Genomic DNA, 23,509 nt, shown 5'->3' with positions numbered 1-23,509 from the left:
GAAGTGGGGCTCACCAACTTCAAGTACTCTGATTCTTTATTTTCTCATGGTTTTCCTAGCAAGCTTCTGGAATGAGAATTCAGGCTGGACAGATCAGAGCAAGGCTAGAGGTCGTTGATCCTGTGGTTTAGCTTTTCCAAACGTCCACAATGAAAGCACCTGTGCTGGGGAGACCCTCACCCCAGCCCACTCCCCTCCTGTGAGCTCTACCTGCAAGGGCAGAGGTCAATGAAAGCATGTCTCGGGTAAAGCTCTCAATGGATGTTGAACATTTCTGGTGAGTTACTCAAAGCCTGCTCCCTCAAAGCTACTACTTGAAGTAGTTGAGTCCCGCCACCAAGAAGAACTTCTCCAGAAAAAGTTCGGAATCCAGCACAGCGATGTGGGCGGCTCGGCCGATCAGGGTGTTGGCAGTGTTGGGCAGAGCGTGAAACACGTTGTGTCGAATTAAGGTGCAGTCCTTGGCTTCAAGCAGAGGGCGGAGAAGGTTGTTGATCATTTCTGCATAGACTGGCCCTGTCGGAAGGAAAGAGGCACAGGAGACACTTCAGACGTGAGCGGTGGGATAGAAAAGGAAGACGCTGATCTTGTCGTGGGTTCCTGTTCCTGGGAAAGCAGACACTGGCAGACCTCAGAGGCAGCGTAGTGTGGGCTTGGGTCCAGGTGTCGACGATAAAGTTAATATTGCAATAAAGCGAGTCATGTGCCATTTGGGGGTTCAATTTCAGACCATCATAATAAAGCAACAGCACAAGATAGTCAGTCACATCAATTGCGTGTTTCCATGGTGCACATGATGGCTACATTCACACTATAGTGTGTTAAAGGAGCATTGGTGTCATAGTACGTAAAGTACTGGGCTGCTATTATAGAGGGTGGTCATTCAAACCCATCATCTACCAGGAGGAAAATGGACAGTGTCCTTCCGTAACATCAGGAGCCTCAGAAACCCGAGAGGGGGCACCCTCAGTCAGGACTGGCCTAAAGGCAGTGGAGTTTGGGGTAGTCTATTAAGCAAGCAATAGCATTCTGAAAAAAGTCTGAATACGGTGAAAATTAAACCGTGACACAGAGTTATGATATTGAAGGAAATGGGATCAATACCCTTGATTGGTGTGGTGGTGCCACAAACCTTTATCTGTAAACCACAATAAAGTAAGACACGATAGAAGGAAGCATGCAGGTGTACTAGTTTTCAAACACCTTTGAGTCCTGTGAATGAAAGATGCAGCCAAATTCTCTTAGTGCAGCAAGATTATAAAATGGCAGACAGTGTGTGTGTGTGTGTGTGTGTGTGTGTGTGTGTGAAGGATGATGCTAGCTGGCTCACTCCTCACTTCTACACTCTGTCACCTTTACTTGTATTCAAGACAATATTCGATCAAAGTGTCTCATTGCCCTGGACTTGAAAGCAAAGCCATGGTGAACATCTGATGTCTACACACCTATACCAACCATGAGAGAGGAGAGAATTCAGCAGAACTTCTAATTGGTGTTTTGGGGTTTCTTTCCCTAACAAAGTCATGCAGGCTAGATCACAGCGCACGAGACGAGGACAGAGAGGGAAGAGAGAGACCGAACACACAAAGTGCTGCTTCTTGCACCTGCGTGGCTCCACCGTTCTATCATAGGTGATGAGGAGGGGAAGTCCTCAAAGTCCCCCACCCCATCTGCTCTGTGGGACCAGGTGTAGGCACATTTGCTGCACTGGGGTGTGGTATGGACAATGCAAGGAAGACAGGGGGTTCCTACTCAGTGAGTTACCAATACAGCCAAGTTATTATATGTATGTTGCCTTGGGTGTCACTTTTGACCCATCATAGCCCTACAGGACGGGGTATGACAGCCTCCTGGGGTTTCCTAGTTAATATTTATGGAAGCAGAATGGCACATCTGTGTCCTTGGAGACACTACTGAGTCAAGGTTCAATGACCCGAGACCATTGCTCCGAGATAATCTTATACCTGAAAATTGAAACAACAACCAAAAAAGTTCTTTGGAGCCTTCTTTAAACCAAACATCAGTCTAGCTTAATTAGTAAATTTTGTCAGCCATGAATGTATAGGTAATTGCCTCCATGCATGACTGGTCTCTCTACCATGAAACCTGAAGAACTAGATTAAGCCTGGTTACCATGACTGAACATTTTGATCAAAAATAATATAGATGAATCTCGGTCAAAAGGGGGTAAATATAGAACAGAATTTCAAAGCACAGAAAATGCAGACTTTCTGGAGCTGCTGAGATTAAATGAAACTTCAGCTAATCTTATGCCTGAAACTCAAAGCAAACAAACAAAAATCCTTTGGAGACTTCCTTAAACCAAGCATCACTCTAGCTTAATTAGTAAATAATGTCTGCCATGAACATTGTGTTCTTTTAAAGAACCGTCTACTGCGGATCAAATTAGTAAGAGCAAATGAAAATGCTAGATAACCCTAGGGGCCAGTGAGTTCATGTCTAGAGAGGAAGAACGACTTGGAAAAAAGAAAGTGAGAACAATTTGAAGAACTGAAGGATGTAATCAACGTTACTGGATTATAGATGCAGAGATTGTTGGGTTTGTGTATATGTATACGCTCAGCAATTCTATAGAAGAAACTCAAAGGGGCTCCCCCCAGAAGGAAGTCTGGCTCACCTGTGTGTCTGTCCTTGAGGGCGGTCCTGCACATCTCAATCCTGGCTGAATGAAATGGCACATAACGGTCTTGGGGAGAAGCCACCAGCACAACATTTTTAAAGTACTGTAGCCCTGTAAGAAGAGCCAGGCAAAGTTTTGTACACAGGAGGTCTCACCCACTGGGGTACACTCGCTACGTATGCTTGCTTCAGTGGAAGGCTCACCAAGTTCGCATTAGCATCAGTGCACAGATACAAGCCTGACATGTATCGTTCAGAGTGGAGGGCAGGGGTGTATGGCAGACACCCAGGGAAGGCTGTGAAGTGAAGTCAATACATTGAGGTGTTTACACATTAAAGGGAAAATGAGATCATTTTTCCCAGTAGCCATGGAAACTAAAAAAGACATAATGAGCGACCCTAGCAAGCAATTAAGAGCAAAACGGGCAAAGCTTCAAACTAGATCAAACCACTTTAGAGCCACTGAAACAAAAACAGAAAACACATTTTTAGGATTTAGATGATGCTGAATGCTGATTGGACAGAAGAGGATGTAGGTCAAAGCCCTGGGATTGGAGACTCAGAAGAGATGCAGTGAGCCCTGTCAGAAGGCTGATATGCGAAACTGGACTCCTGGCTGGACTGTCAGTGACCACAGTCTTTCTGAGTGGGGTGGTCAGCTGCCATCTTTGAGCTGGACACTGCTGCCTTCAACTAGGTCAAGAGACTGAGTTGTCTAGCAACACACCTGCCTGCCCACCCTTGATTTCTAAAAGAGATTACGTTTCTAGCATGGTGTTGATCTGTAAGTTTTTCCAGTTCTGGTTCACCCACAATTTTAAATTCCAGGTCCATTCTCGTGTCACTTCATCAGCCACGAAAGAACCAGTTCTGAAAGAAAGTGACAAGCAGCCTCTTCGGGAATGTTACCACAGATCACAGCGGCTCAGGAAGCTGCCCAGAGGGACACAGCAGCAGGGAGCCTGCAGGATGATTTAGCAGGATTCCCGTGAAGAGAGGGGCAGAGAGAGCAACAGATGTCACATTTTTGTAGCGAGAGAGGACTGTATTCCAAGTCATAAATCTTGGGCCAAATTGGCTGACTCAATAGGACTGAGGAAACTCAGTGGTCAGATCCTCTGTCCTCTGCCTGGACCTGCAGACCACCTACCTATGATCCTAGCAGCCCAAGTTCACCCCTCCACCTTGGTCAACACCACCTAGCTACGATCCTTGCAGCCCAAGTTCATCCCATCACCTTGGTCAAGTTTGCAGTTCATGACAGAGTGACAATGAAGACTCCATATTGGAACTGTGCCAGAGAGAGGCTGATGAAAGGACGGGTGGTGTCCACCTTATTTGACGGTTGCAACCCATGGATAGGCAGGCAAAACATGCTCTGGCTCACAGATTTCGAGGATATATGCTCAGAACATGAGAATACCAGTAGGAAAAAGTGACTCACACTTCTGTGTGGTGAGAGGACCCCCTTCATCCACCTTGGCTTTCAGCCCCTGTGGAGGTGGACCAGGAGAAGCCTAGCACATGGGTGGGTGGCAGACCCTTGGTGACAAGATACCATGCACGCTGCGTGCCATCCTTATTGCATCCCCTAAAATGAGCTCAGCCTGGTGCTGATGCTAACTTGTGACTCTAGAGTTTTCACATTAAACTCCTGAATACATCTGGGCCACCACAGACAACACCACGCACCTGTTTTTTGGCTTAGCTGGTAGAGAAAGCATTTGCGCAAATCAGCGTGATCCCTGAAGGTCAGCTGCAGAAGGGAACCAGATTTCTTCAATTTCTGCATGAGCCACAAGCCTAGGGGGGAAATTGGAGTGGAGTTGTTAAAGAATAATCATTGTTAAATGATGGTTTTAGATAATTACAAAGCACAAATGGACATTTCTAGCAAACGCTGGGCAAGTTAAGAGGGGAGTGATGATGGAAACTCAATTCATTGCCCTTGTGTCAAGAATCAACCCCACACTGAGATTCCAAGACTATAAACTGTGTGGGTGAAGACTACCCACCCTTCCCCAGAGGGCTGGCCAATGGGTTCGACTTTCCAGAGAAACAAGGCCTTTGGACGAGGCAACCAATATGGCAACAAGTCTCAAGAAACTGTCCACCCCTGGAAATTCACTCAGTAGCTTTGGATCTAAATTAAGGGTGTTGTTATTTCTAGGTGTCATTAAGTAGATTCCAACTCAAGACCCCATGTGACAGAATTGTTGTCAGGAGCTATGAATTTGGCTCCCGCACATAGTGGACGTAAGTAGAGCAGAAGGAAACATCGGCCAATTTTATGCTGTCTTCATAATCATTGCTGGGTTTGAACCTATTACTACAGCCTCTGTGTCAGTTTATCTCCTCGAGGTCTTCCATTTTTTCACTGACTCTTTGCTCTGATGATGTGCTTCTCCAAGCGCTGGTCCTTTCTGAAAATATGTATAAGTTCTGTCAGAGGAAGTCTCACCAGCTCATCTGTTAAGGAGCATTCTGGCCGGATCTCTGCTTGTTCTTTTGGTGTTTTGTGATATATCCATTCTTCTTCACCAACAACAACATTAAAAGGATCAACTCTCCTTCAGTCTTCATTGTTTATGGTCTGGCTCCCATGTGCTTATGAGGTGACTGAAAATATCATGGCTGGAGTCAGGTGCGCTTTAGGCCACGAAATAACATCTTTACTCTCTATCACTTAGAAAATCGCAGCAGATTTGCCAATGTTATACCTCCTGTGGCTTTGTGACTGCTGTCTCCATAGGTTATGAATTGTTGTTAGGTGCCCACATTGGCCCCAGACACAATGGATCTGAACCCTGCGCTAGCCTTTGAGTCCATTGTTACAGTCACGGTGTAAATCCATCTCATTGAGGGTCCTTGTTTCTGTGCTGACCCTCCATCCTCCCACATATGATGTCCTTTTCCAATGTCTGACTCTTCCCAACAACATGCCCAAAGTACGTGAGGTGAAGGTTCACTAACTATCCTTGCCTCCGAGGACCAACCTGGTTGCACTTTTTCCAAGACAGGCTTGTTTGCTCTTTAAATAAAATCCTTGGCAATTTTGGCCTTTAATCTGTTGACAATGGCATTGCTTACTGATGCAGTGATGAGGACGTGTTTCTTCCTTACGCTGAAGTCTGACGCACACTTGAGACCGAAGCACAGAAGAGGGTTCTCTACAAAGCACTGCGTGCTGTAACCTTCATGGGAGCAGATGCCAGGTCATTCCCTGAGGGAAGTTCAAACCACTGGTCTTTCATTAGCAGTGGAGTATCCTTTACTAAACCACCATTAGGAGTCCTTCACCAAAGGATGCAATCCTAAAAACAAACAAATATGCAAGGATGTGCCATGTCTATTAATTTAGGATTCTGGAAAACAAGGTTCAGTGTTTCCTTTCCGAACCCATCGTTCATCAAGGGGTAAGCACACACCAATAGGCCACATCCTAAGAAAAGCTCACACTCTTCCTCTCCCACTGAGGGTTTCCACAGTCTTACTCCTTAGAGCATCCTGTACTGCAGTCGTAGAGAGCTTCCTGCAGCTCACTGATTGCAGTGTGCTCCTAGGCAACTGATGAAGTCCAGCAGCAGAGAGTGTTATGTGTTGTGTTGGTAACCAAGAGATTCGCAGGTTGGCTCCACCGGCTGCTCCCTGAGAGAGAGATGGGTCACGAACCTGACAGAAGGTTGCTGGGAGTCTGAGCTGACTCGCTGGCAGTGAGTGTGGCTTGGGGTGGTTTGTGAGGAGAGAGGCTTCTATGCCCTTCCAAGGGGCTCTGCTGGTCCAGTCAGTGGAGAGTTGTGCTGTTATCCTAAAAATGTTTCCTCTCTGAAGGTTCAAATGCACCAGCATCTTTGCAGGGAAAAGATGGCTCTTCCCTTCCCTTAAAAAAATGCTGGAAGGTCAGTTCTCACCCAACAGCAATGACTGACTCTGACCAATGCCATATGGTTCCTATTCCTTCTCCACAGAAAACTTTGATGATACCATCAATTGGTATCTGGGAAATTCTACTGTCTTTCTTCATATTCTAAAGAATATTGAGCCTTCCTTCCTTATCTGTCATAATGTTCATTCCTAAAAACATAACACAAAAAGTTGTGTCATTATATCTGAACAAGCCTATATATTTGACTTTACATTGTTATTGTTGTTGTTGTGTTAGGCGCCATCAAATCGAGTAAGCCTCATAGCAACTCTATGAATGAACGATCTGAACTCTGCTCTGTCCTGTGCCTTCTCCCACTTCTTGACACACAAGAGCTCATTGCAGCAGCCACCACATCCATCTACCGGGTCGAGGGTCTTCTTTGCAGAGTCTCCACCCTTCTGAGCATCACGTCCTCTTCTCCAAGGAATAGCCCCTCTTAGAAACATGCCCCAAGTATTAGCGGCAAAGCCTCATTCTTGCCTCCAAAGAGCAAGCTGGTTGCACCCTCTCCAAGACATATTTGTTTGTTCCTCTGGCCATCCATGGAATGGTTCAGTGCTGTCCTCCAACACCACAGCTCAAAGGCATCAGTTCTTCTTCTGTCATCCTTATTCACCATCCAGCTCTCAGATGCATAGCAAGTGATCAGAAAGACTATTGCCTGAATCAGATATACCTTAGTCCTTAGTCCTCAGACTGACATCACTACTCCTTAATAATTTGGCAAGGTCCTTTATGACAGATTTTCCCGGTGCAATGCATCTCCTTATTGCCTGACTGCTAGTACTAAAGGGATTATTATGGATCCAAGCAAGATGAAATTGTTGACAACTTCAATCTCTTCTCTATAACATCGTGATGTTGCCTATTGGTCCAGTGCTAAGAATTTTTGTTTTCCTGATACTGAGATGCCATCCACACCAAAGGCTGCATGCATTCCTTGATCTTCTAAAAAAAGGGGAATGTGCAGAGGGCTGGAATGGAGAATAAAAAGGGGAGAACTAGCTCTGCGTGTCTTAAGCTGAAAGAACTGAAAGACAAAGGGAAGCCTTGAGTTGCAATGTTGAAAGGCGCCATTGGCAATATATTGAATGACCCAGAAAGCATCGAAAGAAGATGGAGAGAATGCGCAGAACCATTGTACCAGAAAGATCTGGTTGATACTGAAAAGTTTCAGGAAGTACCATATGAACAGGAACCAGTGATAACAAAGGAGGAAGTGAAAGCTGCATTGAAGGCTTTGGCAAAAACTGAGTTTACATACATATTCATTCATTTTCCCTTCTCTCGTTTAACAATTCTACTTTAGATGGTGATGTAGGTAGACAGCTGTACAGATATTGTTATTGTTGATTTTGACAGATGTTAGTTGTACTCAAGTCACCTCCAACTCATGGAAAGTTTACATGGAACAGAAGGAAAGGCTGACCAGCGTCCTGTACCATCGATATGCTTGAGTCCACTGTTGTAGCTCTGTGTCCATCGTCTCTTAGAAGGTCCCTCTTTTTCCAACCTCCCTAAGCATGATGTCCTTCTAAGGTGATTGGTGTTTCTCTGATGATGTAGCCAAAGAAAGGCAACCCAAGTCTCCTCAACCTTGCTTCTAAGGATTATTTTGTTTGTGTGTTCTCTAGAAATATTTGGATACATATGCGTACTATCTCTATTTAACACATAAAGAGACTTGAGGTCATAGAGGAAATGGTGTGCCAGTCTTCCTGAAAGGTGAGAATACACCCCAGCCTTTCCCAGCTCCAAAGTCCATCCTCTTTTTTCCACACAACTTTGCCTCTTGAATCCTTTCTGGACAGAACCTCCATGACATCACCTCTTGGATCACAGACAGTTGAACGTATAAGAGCCCTTGGAAAGCACCTAGACTAGCCACACAGTGTTCATGATGAAAGGACTATCTTCTAAGTCCTCTAACCACATTTAAGACATCAAAGTCCTGAGATTCCATCACAAAGCTAACTGGCTCTGGCTCTGCTTTCATAGCTTCTTTGCTATGATTTGTTTGAAGAGGCAGAGGTTGGAGAAAGTCTTACCTGTACTAACCAGAGTACTGTTGTTGTACAGGGTGCCCAGGTGAGGCCCGGACAGTGACAGGAATGTGTGCAGTTTATTGAGGTAATACCGAAACCGGGGCCGGGTCAGGACCGATCGGATGATGATGTTGCCAAGAGAATGGCCAATGAAGCTGTTTAGAGATAGAAAAGGCACACATGAGTCCACCAGTAGCAAACTGACCACCAGAGAGTTCTGCGCGGGGATCATAGAGCCCTCCATAACCCACCTGACTTAGTGAGACAGCCAAGGCAAATTAAGCATCAAAACCCAGCCCTGCTACAGTCGGCTCACTGTAACCCTGTGTGTGGCACAGGAGGACTGCCGTGTAGGGTTTTCACTGGCTGTAGTCTTAAGGAAGTGGATTGTAAGGCTTTCCTCCTTGGTACCATGCGGGTGTATCTGAATCAAGGTTTCAAACAGGTTCTATTCCAGTCTAGTCATCTGAGGAGAATTTTCATGCCCATCCAAATATAATTAAAAAGAATCTATATTTTAACCTAGTATCAGAATCTGCTAAGAATCACTTGATGACATGGATTAAATTGTATTTTCCCCAAAACATGTGTCAACTTTGTTGGCCTTCATTTTCAGGAGTTTAGCTGTCAGGTAATGATATAATATGATATTTACATAACTTCGCATTAGCAATGATGTAATCATCATCCACGGTGCTCTCTGATTATCCTGTGTGTTCTAAGGGTATCAGGATGGGACAGAACATCTTACTCAAGTCTATCAGCTGTGAGCCAATGCAATGGCTGCTTCCCTGCAGTATGGACTGTATCATGCTTTATCTTACTAGAGAGATGAAAAGACAGAGAAGCAAGCAGAGGAGACATACTATCACCAAGAAAGGAGAGTCAGGAGTAGAGTTCATCTTTTCAATCTAGAAACACTGAGATGAAAACTCACATAGGCCTAGGGGATGATAGATGCCAAGTCATCTCCAGGGAAAGCTAGTCCCACAGATTTTAAAAATATACAGAAGTGTACCAGCACTGGGAGACATGTTATCTCACTTGTAATCACATAACAGATGGAAAAACAAAATCTCCGAAATCTTGCAAAAAATTCTACACAGCTGGCACGTGGTGAGGAGGAGTATGGGACTGAAACATGTGAGTGTTTGGAATAACAAGAATTCTAACCCAGGAGTTCTGGGTTTTGAACCTAGTACTTCCTCCACTGACAGTTGACTGTCCCGTCTTATGCAAAGACAGACCTAGGTGTGTACACCATACGCCATCCTGAGCACTTAGCTTTGCCTAAGTCAGTTGACTTCCTCAAAGCCACAACTAACTATACAGGACTGAGGGTTTTTTGAGGCCAATATGGCTAGCCTTTTGATTACTTCTAGTGCACTCTCCTTCGTAAATCACTGTACGTAACATCTGTTAGGGTAGCTTTGGAGATCTGGGCCCTATCACCAAGCTACTTGCCAGAGCTACAAAATACATATTTCTCCTTAAGGGCAAAGAGGATGTGGAAACTTGAGTCTAGCCCTTCCATTGCCAAGGCTTCACTTTATTAAAACCCTAATAAAATGTCTACATCATTATCATCATCATCATCATCATCATCATCATCATCATGGAGTTGTTGGCATCTTTCATCAGTGTCCAGGCATCTCAGGGCAGATTTCAAGTTATTGGTTAAAGCCCAGGCATTAACTTATCCCACGTACAGAGCAAGCATCACACCAAACTTGTTTAGAGTAAGAACTAACAGATGTTCCTCTCACTCCCCTGCATTAACTACCTGTGTTCTCCTTTTACCTAATTCGGGAGATAGAGAGGTTGTACAGTTGGATGTGCTGGATGATCTCATCCAGCAATCGGTCTGTCATGGTGTCAAAATCAGCGAATGTGTCCATCTGGAAGAAGAGAGCAGAAGACAGGTGAAGGACAGGGTCACAACAAAGGATCAGCTCTGTGCACAAGCCTGTCCTCAGGGAGTGCCTTGGCGTGTACCGAAGCCTGACGTTGGGGGCGATAGATCAGTATTAACTTGAGGTGCAAAGGCCATAAATTTGTTACATGCCATCAAGTCACCTGTGACTCATAGTGACCCTATATAAAATAGCTCTGAGCTCTGTCCTATCCTGAGCCAATCTCACTGTCTCCTACTCGCCTGCCCTTATTACCCCAGTAACTGTGTCCTCTCATCCAGGGTCTTCGTCTCCTGAAACATCCCTTCACTCTCCCAAGCATGATGTCCTTCTCAAAGGACTGGTCCCTCCTGGCAACATGCCCAAAGTATGTGAGATGGAGTTTCAAACTCTGTGCCACAGACTCGGCTATCATAAAAAAACTTGGAGTGTTAAAGGCATCCAACTTCATCTTATTGTGGCTAGTTCTCATCTACTCTTACATCTCAGGAGGACTCATGTTTTATCTCATAGCCCTGGAAATGCAAAGGTCCCATCACCTCTGACCATTAAGTGGTCACAGATCATCTCCATGCCTCACATAAATGTCAGTGACAACTCCTTTCCCCAAGTAAGGCCCCAGAGGAGGCCCGAATCCTTTGTGCTGTAAGCGGCTGCCAACCCGAAAGCCCTGAGATTACTCAGCCCACATGGTCGCACATCCCTCCGTACCAGGATGTCCTCACTCCTCATACCATCCAAGTTTATGGATAGTGTTTTATGCAAAGCCCCGCAATCCCCCAAATCTGTGCATCTAGAAAGCATTATCGCGGTTTTAAGTGATTATGTGAGCTATGCCTCAGGGACTGCCTCAGGGCTTATGTTTTGTTGTCATACCTGATTCTTTTCAGACATTAGGAAGTCCAGTTTTCCTCCAGGGAGCCCCAGTTCGATGAAAGTCTTTACCAGTCGGAGGTCTGCACTGTTCCCTAAAAACAAAATAAAACCCCCAGCTCAACCCCAGGGTCAGACACTGAAAAGCAGACACGCAGGGCCCTCCCTCCTCCTCCCTGGTCATCCTTTACATTCAGCATTTACTAACCCGCCCACTACCATGCGGTAAAGTCTCACAGTAACCCAAGCATAGAACTGCCCCAAAGGATTGCCATGGCGTAGTGTTTTCTAGAAGCAGATTGTCATAACTTTTTCCCAGGTATTAGCTGGTGGATTTAAACCACATTTCAGTCGATAGTATGGAAGATGTGGCAGCCTTTATCCATAAAGATTATAGTCTTAGAAACCCTATATATGGAAGTTTAAATACATATATGTGTGTATGTGTGTGTATGTATATATATGTACATATATATGGATATATATATAGTCTCACACGGTTGCCATAAGTCAGAGTCAACTCGACTAAACTGTGTTAGGTTTTGGCTTATGTGAGGGATGCATCGTCATAACTCTGGTCACTCACTATGTGGTGCTGGTCTCTGAAGACCCTCCTGAATGTCTCATAGAGCTTGTAAGTGACAAATTAGTTTATTTTCCTTTCTAAAATTTTTCTGACTGAAGCTTCAAGTTAAAATGAATATGTCTTATCTACCTTCTTTTTTAAGAGAAAACTTTCAAGATTCTACTATTTATTGGACCAGGAGATAGAGTAGAAACTCTAAAAACAATGCAAGGCCACTTGACTGCATGGAGCCCTTTCATTTTAGAAAGAATAGCAACTACCTACTAATTCTGTTAGCACAGTTGCCACTGTCAAGTTTGGCTTTTATGAAATAGCAATCACAGCAGGCTTCACAGACTGGGGGCTCCCTTCATAAATATGTTCCTAAGCACTGGGGTGAAAGATGTGATTTCTGGGCATTCCATGGTGCATCTAAAGTCTAGCCTGACACATCCACTCCAATAGGCCAATTTCCCTCGGCCTCTGGATACCTTCTTCGACAGTACACCAGAGTAGGTCTGGCACTCTAGGCTGATATAGTGTAGCCCACAGCTTAATCCAAACTTCAGTGAGCCAACCAAATAAAGGATTCTATTCTTTACTCAGTGGAAACAGTGGATGAAGAATCTGTATTTAAAGTCTTCATACCAATAAACTCAGACTACTTCAGCCTTACTCTCTTTACACACACACCCTCACCCATTCTTTTCATCTTTCACCCCTTAATAGTCAGCACCACACACATTAGAACATTCAAGCCATTGTTCGGAGTGCAATGTACTTCCACATGGGTCATCTTACTTTTTGGTGCTCACTAAAGCTCCAGTCTTTAGAAAGAATAGACAGAGGGGTGGGGATAGAAATACTGAGCGAAGTCTTTCAAGGTATGTGTTTCAGATGATGTTCCAGACAACATCCTAAATATGACCCCAGGAGACAGATCACATAATGACTCCTCAAGGATGTTGTAGTTGTTGTTCGATGTCATCTAGTCTACTGAGAGTCAAAGCAAGCCCATGATCAGCAGATACGAACCTTGCTCTGCCCTCAGGATCCCCACTGTGTTCCTCAAGCTCACTACGTGTCATCTCTGTGTCCGTCCATCTTGTTGAGGGTCTTCCTCTCATTTGACTCACCAGCTTTTCCAGCATGATGTCTTTTTCCAAAGCCTGGGCCTCCTAACAACATGCCCCAAATATGTGAGACTGTGTTTCACCTTCTTGCCTCTAAGGAGCACCCTGGTTTCACTTCCTCCAAGGCAGATTTATTTGTTCATTCCAAAACCCATAGGATATTCAATCCAACACCACAATAAAAAGGCATAAATTCTTCTTTACAATCTTTATTCATTGTCCAACTTTCACAGGATGCGATGGATTATACGATGGCTTAGATCAGGCACACCCTAGTCTTTAAACTGACACCACTGCACTTAAAAAGTTTGGAGAGGTCCTTGACAGCTCAATGCCATTCGTCTTTTGATGTCTTAATTGCTGCTACCATGGATGTTGATTGTGGATCCAAGTAAAATGAAATTGTTGACAACTTTGATAATTTCTACATCTTTCATGATGTTTTCTATTGACACAGTGGTGAAGATTTTTTGTTTACTTGATGCTGAGATAGAATTCATATTGAGGGCTGTGTCTTTGATCTTCTGCAGTAAGTGCTTCAAGTCTTCTTCACTTTCAGCAAGCAAGGTTGTCATATCATCTGGATAATGATGCCTGTTGATAATTCTTCTTTCAATCCTGATGCCACATTCTTCGTCAAGCATAGCTGAGTTATTCTCACCAGAAGGGGTAAGGACAAGATGTGCCTGCTTTTCTTGACAGGAGTGATTCTGCAAAATAGGGTATCAATGTTCCCACTTTCCTGCCTATATGTAGTTTTTCTTCTCAATGTTTTCATTTTAACTTCAAAATTTATAATTCTGAGCTAGGAATACTATTGGCATTATAATTCTGCCACTCTTAACAATAATTTCAGACTGCAAAAGTTGGTCGACTTCCTCAATTTCCTTATTTTTTTTTATTTTACTTGTTGGTGTACATACTTGAATAATAAGTGTATTACAAGGTCCTCCTTATATGTGATATGTGTATGCATAGTATCCTATCACTAAAAGTACTATACTTCAGGATAGATCTTGAAATGGTCTTTTTTACTATGAATGCAATACCATTCTTGCTCAATTTTTCATTCCTGGCATAATAAATCACATGACTGTTTGATTCAAACTAGCTAATACGAGTTCATCTCAGTTTGCTAATACCCAGAATATTGTTATTCATGCGTTCCATTCATTTTTGACAGCTTCTAGTGTTCCTATATTCTTACATTCCATATTCCAATTCTTATTGGACATTTACAACTGTTTCTCCTCATTTTGAGTACCTTACAATCTGGGCGCTGCCTCCTTATAACTGTGCTCCGATGTTATTCACGGGGTTTTAGAAGGCCTGGTCTTTTGGAAGTAGATGACCAATTCTGCTTCCTACTCCGTCTTAATCTGGGGGCTCCACTGAAACCTGTCTGCCATGGACGATCCTGCTGACAACTGAAACACTGGGTCATCGAAGTACAGCAAGCTGCTTGTTGCCACCTCACGCCATGGATTAGGCAGTCATCGGTGCTCTTAAGACTAATCGTACATGGAGCACTGGCGGCCTAGTGGTAAGAAGCTGCACTGCAATTCGAAGGCAAGTAGTTAGAATCTGTCAGCTGTTCTGCAATGGGTCAGTTCTGACTTGATGACTCTTATCAACAACAACAAGCAATGATTTCTAGAGAAGCAATACCAGTGAAGCTTATTTGTGTGTGTTTGTATTTCTGTATTGTTGTTGTTTACTATAGAGTCAGAATCAACCCATAACTGACCCTTCAGTGGGTTTTCAGAGACAGTTAAGTGCACAGGAGGAGACTGCCCATCCTTCTCCCATGGAGCAGCTGGTGGCCTCGAACTGCTTGTCTTCAGGATTTCAGTGCAGCTTCTTCCCACTAGGTCATCAGAGCTTATATCCATATATCTTTATCTCTATCATCTCTATATCACCTGAAAGATTATGAAGAAGTTAACTTTTAACCCTTCTCAGGTAGAAGCCATAAAACCTCACAGGACTTTTGCCCTCTTTTAGAAAAACAAGGCCATAAAACGGCTCACCCACATCTGCGAGTACAGATAAGAGAAATTCCAGGAGTTGTTTTTCTGAACTTTACTCCCCACTCCCCCACCCCTTGCGCCGACCTGCCCCGCTTGCCACGTGCGCGCCAACTTGCTTTTAAATGTACCAATCAGATAGTTTTCCTCGCTTACCCATGCACACCAAATTATTACCAATCAGAACTGCCTACCTCAGTGTATATTCAAATACACCAATCAGCAACCCTCCCTGTGTGCTAGCCCATGTTTGCACGGGTTATTGCCTTTATAAGCTGTATGTACCCTTAGCTCGGGGCTCAACTCCTCTGCCTCTGCGTAGGTCAAGGGTTGTGCCCCAGCGCGCTGGATGGAATAAAACCTCATGCTGTTTGCATCAAGGACGGTCTCTCGTGAGTGATTGGTGCTGGCGTCCGATCTCATTGGGGTCCAGCTCTGCGGATCCAACACACCTATATCTATATCATCTATATCTCTATCTCTGCCTCTATGTCTCTATCTCTATCTTTATATCTAGAGAGAGAGATATCTAGATATAGATACATCTCTCTCTCCAAGTTCATAGAGTTTCCAGAGGCAAGCTATTTCGGAAATCCTGTTTCCAAGCTTGTTTTAATCGGGAAGCTCCACCAAACACTGTCCACCATGGGTAACCTTTACTGCATATGACACATCAGTGTCACAGTGTTTATAATCACAGTAACCACAAGTTACCTCTGTACAGCAATGCACAGACCAGGGCTATACCACCTAGAAGAATATTTGACCAAAAACAATTAAAATCAGGCCTGATGCCGCAGATTAAAATAACCCACATAAAACTTCCTATTTATCTCAAAGAAAGATCTGAATGGTTTTATGGTTTTAGAAGTTGGAAAGCCCCAGGTGTGTGAGTTTGCTTCAGACTCATATAATGGAGATAGTTGAGGAATCCAACATCAGAAGGTCGGATGGCAGACTGCTGACTCATGGGCCACAAAGGCTTTCAATATGGGAAGGTTTCTGGCTCAAATTTCAAGAAAGGGAGGTCAGAAGATGACAAGTCAGAAGCAGGATTCAGAGTGAGCAAAAAAGTCACTGCACTTTGCCATTTAATGTCCTGCTAGATGCAGTCTATAGTCCCAAGAACTCTTCACCAGGTATTAGATTGTTCTTTGCAGCAAACTCACATTTCTCTATGTGCTAATTCAACAAAATTGAGAACTTTTCAGGATTAAAAACTGCATGTCTCTGCATCCCAGATCTAGGTTGAACTCTTGGTATATAAAAGTTGTCCCATAAATGAAGAGTACCTAAAAAGAGGAAGCTAAATAGTTTGGGCCCCTAACCAGGGTTTTTCAAAGGGTCATATATTCATTTCATGCTATTTTTCCCTTTACTGATATGATTCTATTGCTTCAAGAATTTCTGATTAGCCTTCTATTCTATTCATACTTTATTTCCAATTTCATTCCAATAACATTTCCATCTGTTTCATTCATCCACTCACATAACACTTTTTATTTCACACATTCTCTTGTTCAGCCAACAATTAGTCATTTAATTTCTCCTTTCATTCTATTTACTTTGTGATTCATAATTCTATTTACCCTTTCCATTGTCTATTTAATTTATTCAATATCTTTCATGATTGTGTGTCAGAAAGCTATTTTCTTTCAGCACAAAGGTACACCATATATCTAGATCCCAAATCAGCTCAAAACTCACTGCTGTCAAGTCAAGATCAGCTCATAGCTGACGCTCGATTAGCTCTCTGAAGCTTCCATGGATTTGACCTTCCAGAAAGGTATGACCTCTGAGTTAGTAGTACAATTAATTCCCTATGAACTGTGCCACAGAGCTCTCAGATCCTATGTAATTACTGTCAGTTCATAAAAATCCAACCAAATATTTGTTCAATAGACACATGTTCAAAATGAAGTCATCAATATTAGGAACTGCATATAACAGAGAATGGTTAGGAGGCAGACGTCCTGGGACTCACCATCGAGGCCGTGGACACAGACAACCAGATGAATCCCATCTTCCAAATTTTCTTCCTCTTCCTCTGGTGGGAAATACGGCGTGTCAGAAGCTAGTACAGATAAGTCACTGTACAGAAAGCCTTCAATCTTCAGTTCTTTTTTAAATTTCTCTTTGGCCTGATAGAAACTGGAGAACACACTAATTAATCAGAAGTCACGCTGGGCATTTCATTTTTGAACAGGAAGTGAGTTGGACTATTATGTAGGATGAACAAAGGACTCTAAGTGAAGAAACTGCTGACAAGCAGACACCAACCCTATAAGCTCAGGAGAGAGGGTGGGAAGATGGGGAAACAGGAGGCTGAAAGCAGCCCCAAACCAACGACTCTACTGATTTTGCTTCTGCAGATATTTTGTGGTTCCTGCATTCAGTAGGGACTGTCCTCGGCTTTGTGCATAGCTTTAGATCACTCACTTGGTGGTAGAAACAATTATGGATCAGGGAAAGATACTGTTCCACTTTTACAAGTGGTGAACAGAGACGCTAAGCTATTCTCTCACGGCTCCTATCTAGTCTTGGTAATCTGACTTCTGAGGCCCTGCTTTTTAATTACTGTTTTCCCCGGTTTCCAGGCAGAGGGTGGAAGAGCTTAGCCAGGTGGGAAGGGCCTAAAGGCAGACAGTCTGAGGCGTGGGGGCCCAATCATGTGATGAAACCAGTGACAGCGCAAACTCGACGGGGCTCTGTGGTTTGTCTGCATCGTACTTGTTTTCTGCCTTCGACAGAGCACAGACCCATCACTTTCCTATTTCTTGTGTTAGTTACAAATGTTTCTGTTTTCCGGCTATGATAGGTTCCAGCTTTCACAGGCTTTGCTGCATGTGACTTGTTATTTCCAAAGCTAAGAAAGGTTCTGTTGATGTTGTCCAATTTGGTGACTGTGTGTTGGATCAAGAAACTTTAATTCTGGAAGGACTTTTTGAAAGATTAGTGGGTTTTGGAGCTGGAGAGACTGTTAAAAGTCCCAATTGTCAGAGGTGCCTCTTGTGTTTTACTCTCAAGTCAGTTAGTAGTTTCTCCCTGAAGCTTCTCCTGCCCTCTAGACAAAGAAGGCCCCTCTCTCCCAGGGCCCCCATGAACCTAAGAGTCATTGCACTCACTTACCCAGTACTGGTCCTCATTGGCCTCTTTCCTGTCTCTTTTCCTCTTAGACTGTCAGGATCATGGCCAGAAAACACTGGCCAGGCCTTGGACAGTGAGTGGTATGCATATGTTAATTTTATAATTGTCATATAATAGATTTTTGTTGTTGCCGATTGCCTTCAAGTCAAGCATGATTCATAGCGACCCTTTGAACAAAAGGCCTGAAGCCTTTCTATAACTTACAACATTTATCAAAGTTCTTAGAGTTTCCGGAGGCATGTTGTTTAGGAAGTGGATGCCACTCTTGCTTCCAAAATAGATATTTATGATTCTTTAAAAAAAAAAACATTTTATGAAGCCGATTTGGCTTTTGATGTCTGTAGAGTTCTGCCCTACCTCCCAGTGAGTGGTGATTGGCATCTGTAAAGCTTGCTAGCCACCAGCCAGCTGGGAGGAGGAGACCTGGCAATGGAGCGCAGGTCCACCTGCCTCCAGGAAGAACTGTGAGATCTGAAGAAGTGGATGGTGCCCAGCTGCCATCATAGAATGTTTTGATCTGGGACCTAGTAGATAGATCTTGTGTAAAAGCAAGAAAATTACAGAACATCAAATTCTTCTTAGGAACTCTGATACCATAGTCTTGGAGGACACCAAGGACAGCTCGGATAACACAGTTCACAAAGAGAAAGTGAGTAGTGACTGGGGACATAGAAGCTTGTGAGCACCCAACTAAGGTGCAATTACAGGTCTGTCTCTGTCAGGAACAAAGAAGAGGGGAGAAGATCAAAGACGTATAAAAATGATTAGTCTGAAGGATTAACTGACCATATAAACCTTAACCGTCATGACACTGAAATTAGAAGAACTTGGCGGTGCCCAACTATCACTGATTATTAGTGACACTGAAATGGGTCATAAGCCCAAGTCCTGGGGAAGGAAGGTGAAAGAGAACAGAACGTGAAGACATAGAAATGTCCAGGCATACTGGGCCAGTAGCAGTCCCAAAGATACGACCGTTCTTTACCCTTCAAACTTGGAACAAAATTCACCTCATTGCTCAACCTGCAGGCAAACAACAGACAGGACTAGAAGGTGGCCAATAACGCCATGATGACCGCGCCTTAGAACTATGGTCAAAAGATCAAAAAGGAGCATTTGCCTATGGATAAAGCCAGGAGAAAAATTTTAAAAAGAAAAAGAAAAATCAAAAGATGCATTTCACTGGGAAAATCTGATGTCAGGGACCTCTCCAGAGTACTGGGAAGCAAAGATGTCAGTCGAGAGACTAAGATGTACTTGATTCAGGCCATGGTCCTGGCAATTACTTGCTGTGTATCAGAGCACTGGACAATGACTAAGGATGACAGAAGAAGAATCAATGCCTTTGAGTTGTGGTGCTGGAGAAGAGTCTTGGACATACCATAAACTGCCAAGAGAACAAACAGGTCTGTCTTGGAGAATGTAAAACCAAGTTTCTCCTCGGAGGCTAGGATTTTGAAGCTCCATCTCACATACTTTGGGCATGTGACAAGAAGGAAATGGTCCTTAGAGAAGAACAATATTCTTGGAAGGGTGGAGCAACAGTACAAGAGAGGAAGACCCCTGATGAGATGAATTGACACAGTAACTGGAGTCATGGGAGTGGGTGTGTCAGAGTCAGTAAGACTGGCTCTGGATAGAACAGGCTTCAGAGCTGTCATACAGAGGGTCACTATGAGTCTCAGGCAACTCAATAGCACATACCAGCAATGACAACTTCGCCTCATTTTCTTACCTTGCAGAGCAGAAAGGCAAACTGCTTTTCATTTTGAAATAATTATGCATGGAATTGAGACTTTTGTGGAAAACGATAGAAAAAAGACAAAGTCCCCAGCAAACTTACCTAAACATTCTTTCGCTGACTTCTCCCTCCAGCCCGCTGGCATGTGAGGAAACCCCTCCGAAGGAGCCCAGGGGTTGATGAGTTATGGGGAAGGGGGTCTGCTTGGAGGAGAATCCAGCCCTGGCAGGGGTCTCCTTGAGCACAGATGAAAAAGGGAGACAGGTGGCAGTGCAAGACACAGACAGGTTCACCACCTCCACAGCCTTCATGCTGTCCTTGGAAAAGGTCTCTGGAGGCGTTGGTGGTGGCACGGCGATGGACATGCCTGCCTTCGGCTCCTGGGATTCAGGTTCTTGGGAGTGGGGGGAGTGCATCACAGTGGGGCACACGGTGCCTACGTTCTGTCCAAGCTCAGTCCCAGCTGGGGCATTAGATCCTCCAGCAATGGCTGTGTCTTCCTCAGTGCGTGGCAAGCCACTTCCGTGCCCTGCTGGATCCGGGTCGGCTGCACCAGTCGCTGACACACAGCTCCATACAGGCACCTTATGGTGGGTGGTATCTGAGATGCTGATTTTGGAAAGCACTCTCCCCCCCACATTTAGGGTGGAAGGCACACTCTTTGGAGTCTCCATTAGCGCTCGATGGGAAGATCTGTCCCTAGGAGTTTCAAGTGCTATGGTGCGTGGTATTTTTAAATTAAGAGCTTTGGTATCAACACCTGAAGAGTTCTCAGTTCTACCATCCAGACTGGCGTGGCCGTGGGGACCAGCGTGACTCTCTCTACCTTTGAGGATATCTATGTAATCAGGGTCCTGACAGTCATCATCATCTAAAAATATCTCCACAAGGGAAGGATCCACGCCAGCCTTGGGGGTTCTGGAGGCGTCACAATGTTGGGAGCAGTCTCCTGGGGAGTCAGGGCTCTTGTCGTACACGTCCAGAGCTTCAGCAAGACCACCTTGCTGCACGGCATCTGTGTCTTCAGCGGATTCTTCTGGGCTACTGATCTGGGGTGCGGACACAGACTTGGTCAACTTGGTGAGCGCCAGTTCCCTCTCCTCTTCCTCAAAAGGCAAAGAGCTGATGGAGGTGAGAGAAGCCTGGATGCCGCTGGGCAGGCTTGTGTTGCTCTCTGTGTGCCCGCCCTCCAGGGAGTTTCTGTGGAGGGCATGTCTTCGAACCAGCTGATGCAACACTTCTCGATCACTAGGCAGGTCTGGGGCCCTGCTCCGGGCCTCAGACCAGGCAACAGAGCTCGGCTCACTCTCAATGCCTGAGTCAGAGATAATGGACGATGACCTCCTGATGACCCCAGAGAGTACTAACATTTCCTCCTGGCCTTCTGTGTGTGAGTCCTTAGGAGAAGGCCTCGTGTCTGAGAGATCTCTCAGGGCAGAGCTCAGTGGGTCACAGGCCTCAGCCAGGACAGGTTTCACACTTAGCGGGACCCCCTTACCCTCTTGTTCTGCCCCCTTTCCAAGAGGACTTACTGCTTGGAAAGACTTTTCAGCAGAGATGGCATTCGGGCAGCTTCTACTGGCTTCCAGTTTGTCCAGCCCAGTGGTGTCCATGTTCCGGTTGCCTCCTGAGGCCCCAGTCTCATGCTGGGCACTAATGACCACAGTGGGTTCGACCACCCTTGGTTCAGCTCTGCAGGAAGTCTTACTGCTGGATTTCACATCAATGTAGGTCAGTGCTGGGGCCTGACTGTCCTCTAGACCCACACTCTTTAAGGCCGTGTCCACATCTTCCAACGAATGTGTGCCACCCTCAGAGCTTTGACCAGTCCCACGTTCTTCTTCGGAAAAACTTGCTTTGTTCTGGAATTCCCCGATTGTCAGATACACTTGAGAATCAGAGCACAGGTCTGTATGACTTGGTGTGACCTCATTCTCACCAGGATCTTGACCCCTGACGACCTCTGCATCGGGGTCTATGGGAGGTGGTTTCCTAGGAGGCAAGACCAAATCTTCCCTGAAAGATGATGTCCTATTTACATTACTGTTCTCTTCTCTGTCTTTTAGATGTCTTCTTATAGGACTTGCCCCTGGAATATCAAAATTAGGATAACCATTCAAGTTATGACCTATAAGTAAAAACAAGAAGAAAGATAAATATTACATTTAATAATCTATATTCGCAAATCACACAAATGTCTTATAAATGCAAACCAACCAAATGTTAAAGTTCTTCCTTCCCCTTTTTATTTATTAAAGTCTGTCCAGTGTGGCTCACGAGCGGCACTGCTAACCCAAAGGTCATGCCTCTCTGGTGGTTCAAGTCCAGCAGCTGCCACTGGGACCAAGAGGGGTAATTTCTCCCACATGACTTACAGCCTTTGAAAGGCCCCTGGAGGGTCAACACCAATGGGCTGAACTGAGCAGAATGATTAGACTATTGACTAGATCGTGGACTGTCAAGGCAACAAACACATTAGTCTCAGAAGAGGTGCAGCCAGAATGCTCCTTCGAAGTGAGCCTGGCAAGTCTTGGTCTCACATAGTTTGAACATGTTGATAGGGTGGTATTTAATAAGTTCAAAAGTCTCTATATATGTATCAGTTATAAAACTATAGTCATGTTGTTACTGTTATGTGTCATTGAGTCACTTGCGACTCATAGTGACCCTACATACAAGAGCCCTAAATGCCGTTCTACCCTGTGTCAAACTCGCCGTTTCCGACACACTCATTCCCACCAAGAATTAATCTATCTCATCGAGGGTCTTCCCCTCCTGCGCTGTCCCTCCACTCTCCCAAACATGATGTCCCTCTCCACGGACCAGTCCCTCCTTGTAACATGCCCAAAGTATGTCAGACGAAGCTTCAGAATCCTTGACTCCAAAGAGCACTCCGGCTTCACCCTTTCCAGGATGAACCTGTGTGTTCTCCTAACAGTCCATGGTATATTCAACACTCTTCTCCAGCACCACAACTCAAAGGCATCAATTCTCTTTCTATCATCCCTATTCACTGTCCAACTCTCCGATGCATAGCACGTAATTGCAAAGACTATAGCCTGGATCAGGCAACTTTAGTCTCCAGCCTGACGGCGTTGCTCTTCAGTACTCTTGAGAGGTCCCTCACAGCTGACTTTCCCAATGCAATTCGTCTCCTGATTTCCTGACTGCTGGTGCCAAGTGTGAAATTGGTAGCAATCTCAATCTCTTCACCATCCATAATGATGCTCCCAATTGGCCCAGTAGTGAGAATCTTTGTTTTCTTGATGTTGAGCTTCAATCTATATTGAAGACTATAGTCCTTGACCTTCTGCAGCAAACACTTCAGGTCCTCCTCAGTTTCTCAAGCAGGACTGTGTCATCTGCATAACACAGGTTGTTGATGATTCTTCCACCAATCCTGATTATAATTACATAATTATAAAATTAACATCAGTTTTCTTCAGCCTACAAAACTAATTGCTTAGCCTCCAAATTCTCTGTTTCCTGTCTTTAGT

General features: G+C 44.5%; 1 protein-coding gene across 1 annotated transcript in view; it reads right to left on the bottom strand.

Annotated features, from left to right (window-relative positions):
* Positions 1-310: 310 nt before the first annotated feature.
* Positions 311-23,509, bottom strand: part of FAM135B (family with sequence similarity 135, member B) — a 139,055-nt gene continuing 115,856 nt past the window's right edge. Inside the window, exons 12-19 of the mRNA XM_006879268.1 lie at positions 20,115-22,140; positions 17,109-17,275; positions 11,403-11,494; positions 10,414-10,511; positions 8,617-8,768; positions 4,333-4,443; positions 2,639-2,752; positions 311-516 (exon numbers count right to left, since the gene is read on the bottom strand). Coding sequence (XP_006879330.1) covers positions 311-516; positions 2,639-2,752; positions 4,333-4,443; positions 8,617-8,768; positions 10,414-10,511; positions 11,403-11,494; positions 17,109-17,275; positions 20,115-22,140 — 2,966 coding nt within the window. The remainder of the gene's footprint in view (positions 517-2,638; positions 2,753-4,332; positions 4,444-8,616; positions 8,769-10,413; positions 10,512-11,402; positions 11,495-17,108; positions 17,276-20,114; positions 22,141-23,509) is intronic.

Source organism: Elephantulus edwardii, unplaced genomic scaffold, assembly GCF_000299155.1.
Source record: "Elephantulus edwardii isolate Elephantulus edwardi_28Jun2011 unplaced genomic scaffold, EleEdw1.0 scaffold00003, whole genome shotgun sequence".
In the NCBI taxonomy this organism is placed as follows: Eukaryota; Metazoa; Chordata; class Mammalia; order Macroscelidea; family Macroscelididae; genus Elephantulus; species Elephantulus edwardii.
The sequence above is the reverse complement of the archived record's forward strand: the minus strand, read 5'-3'. Positions and strand labels throughout refer to the sequence as shown.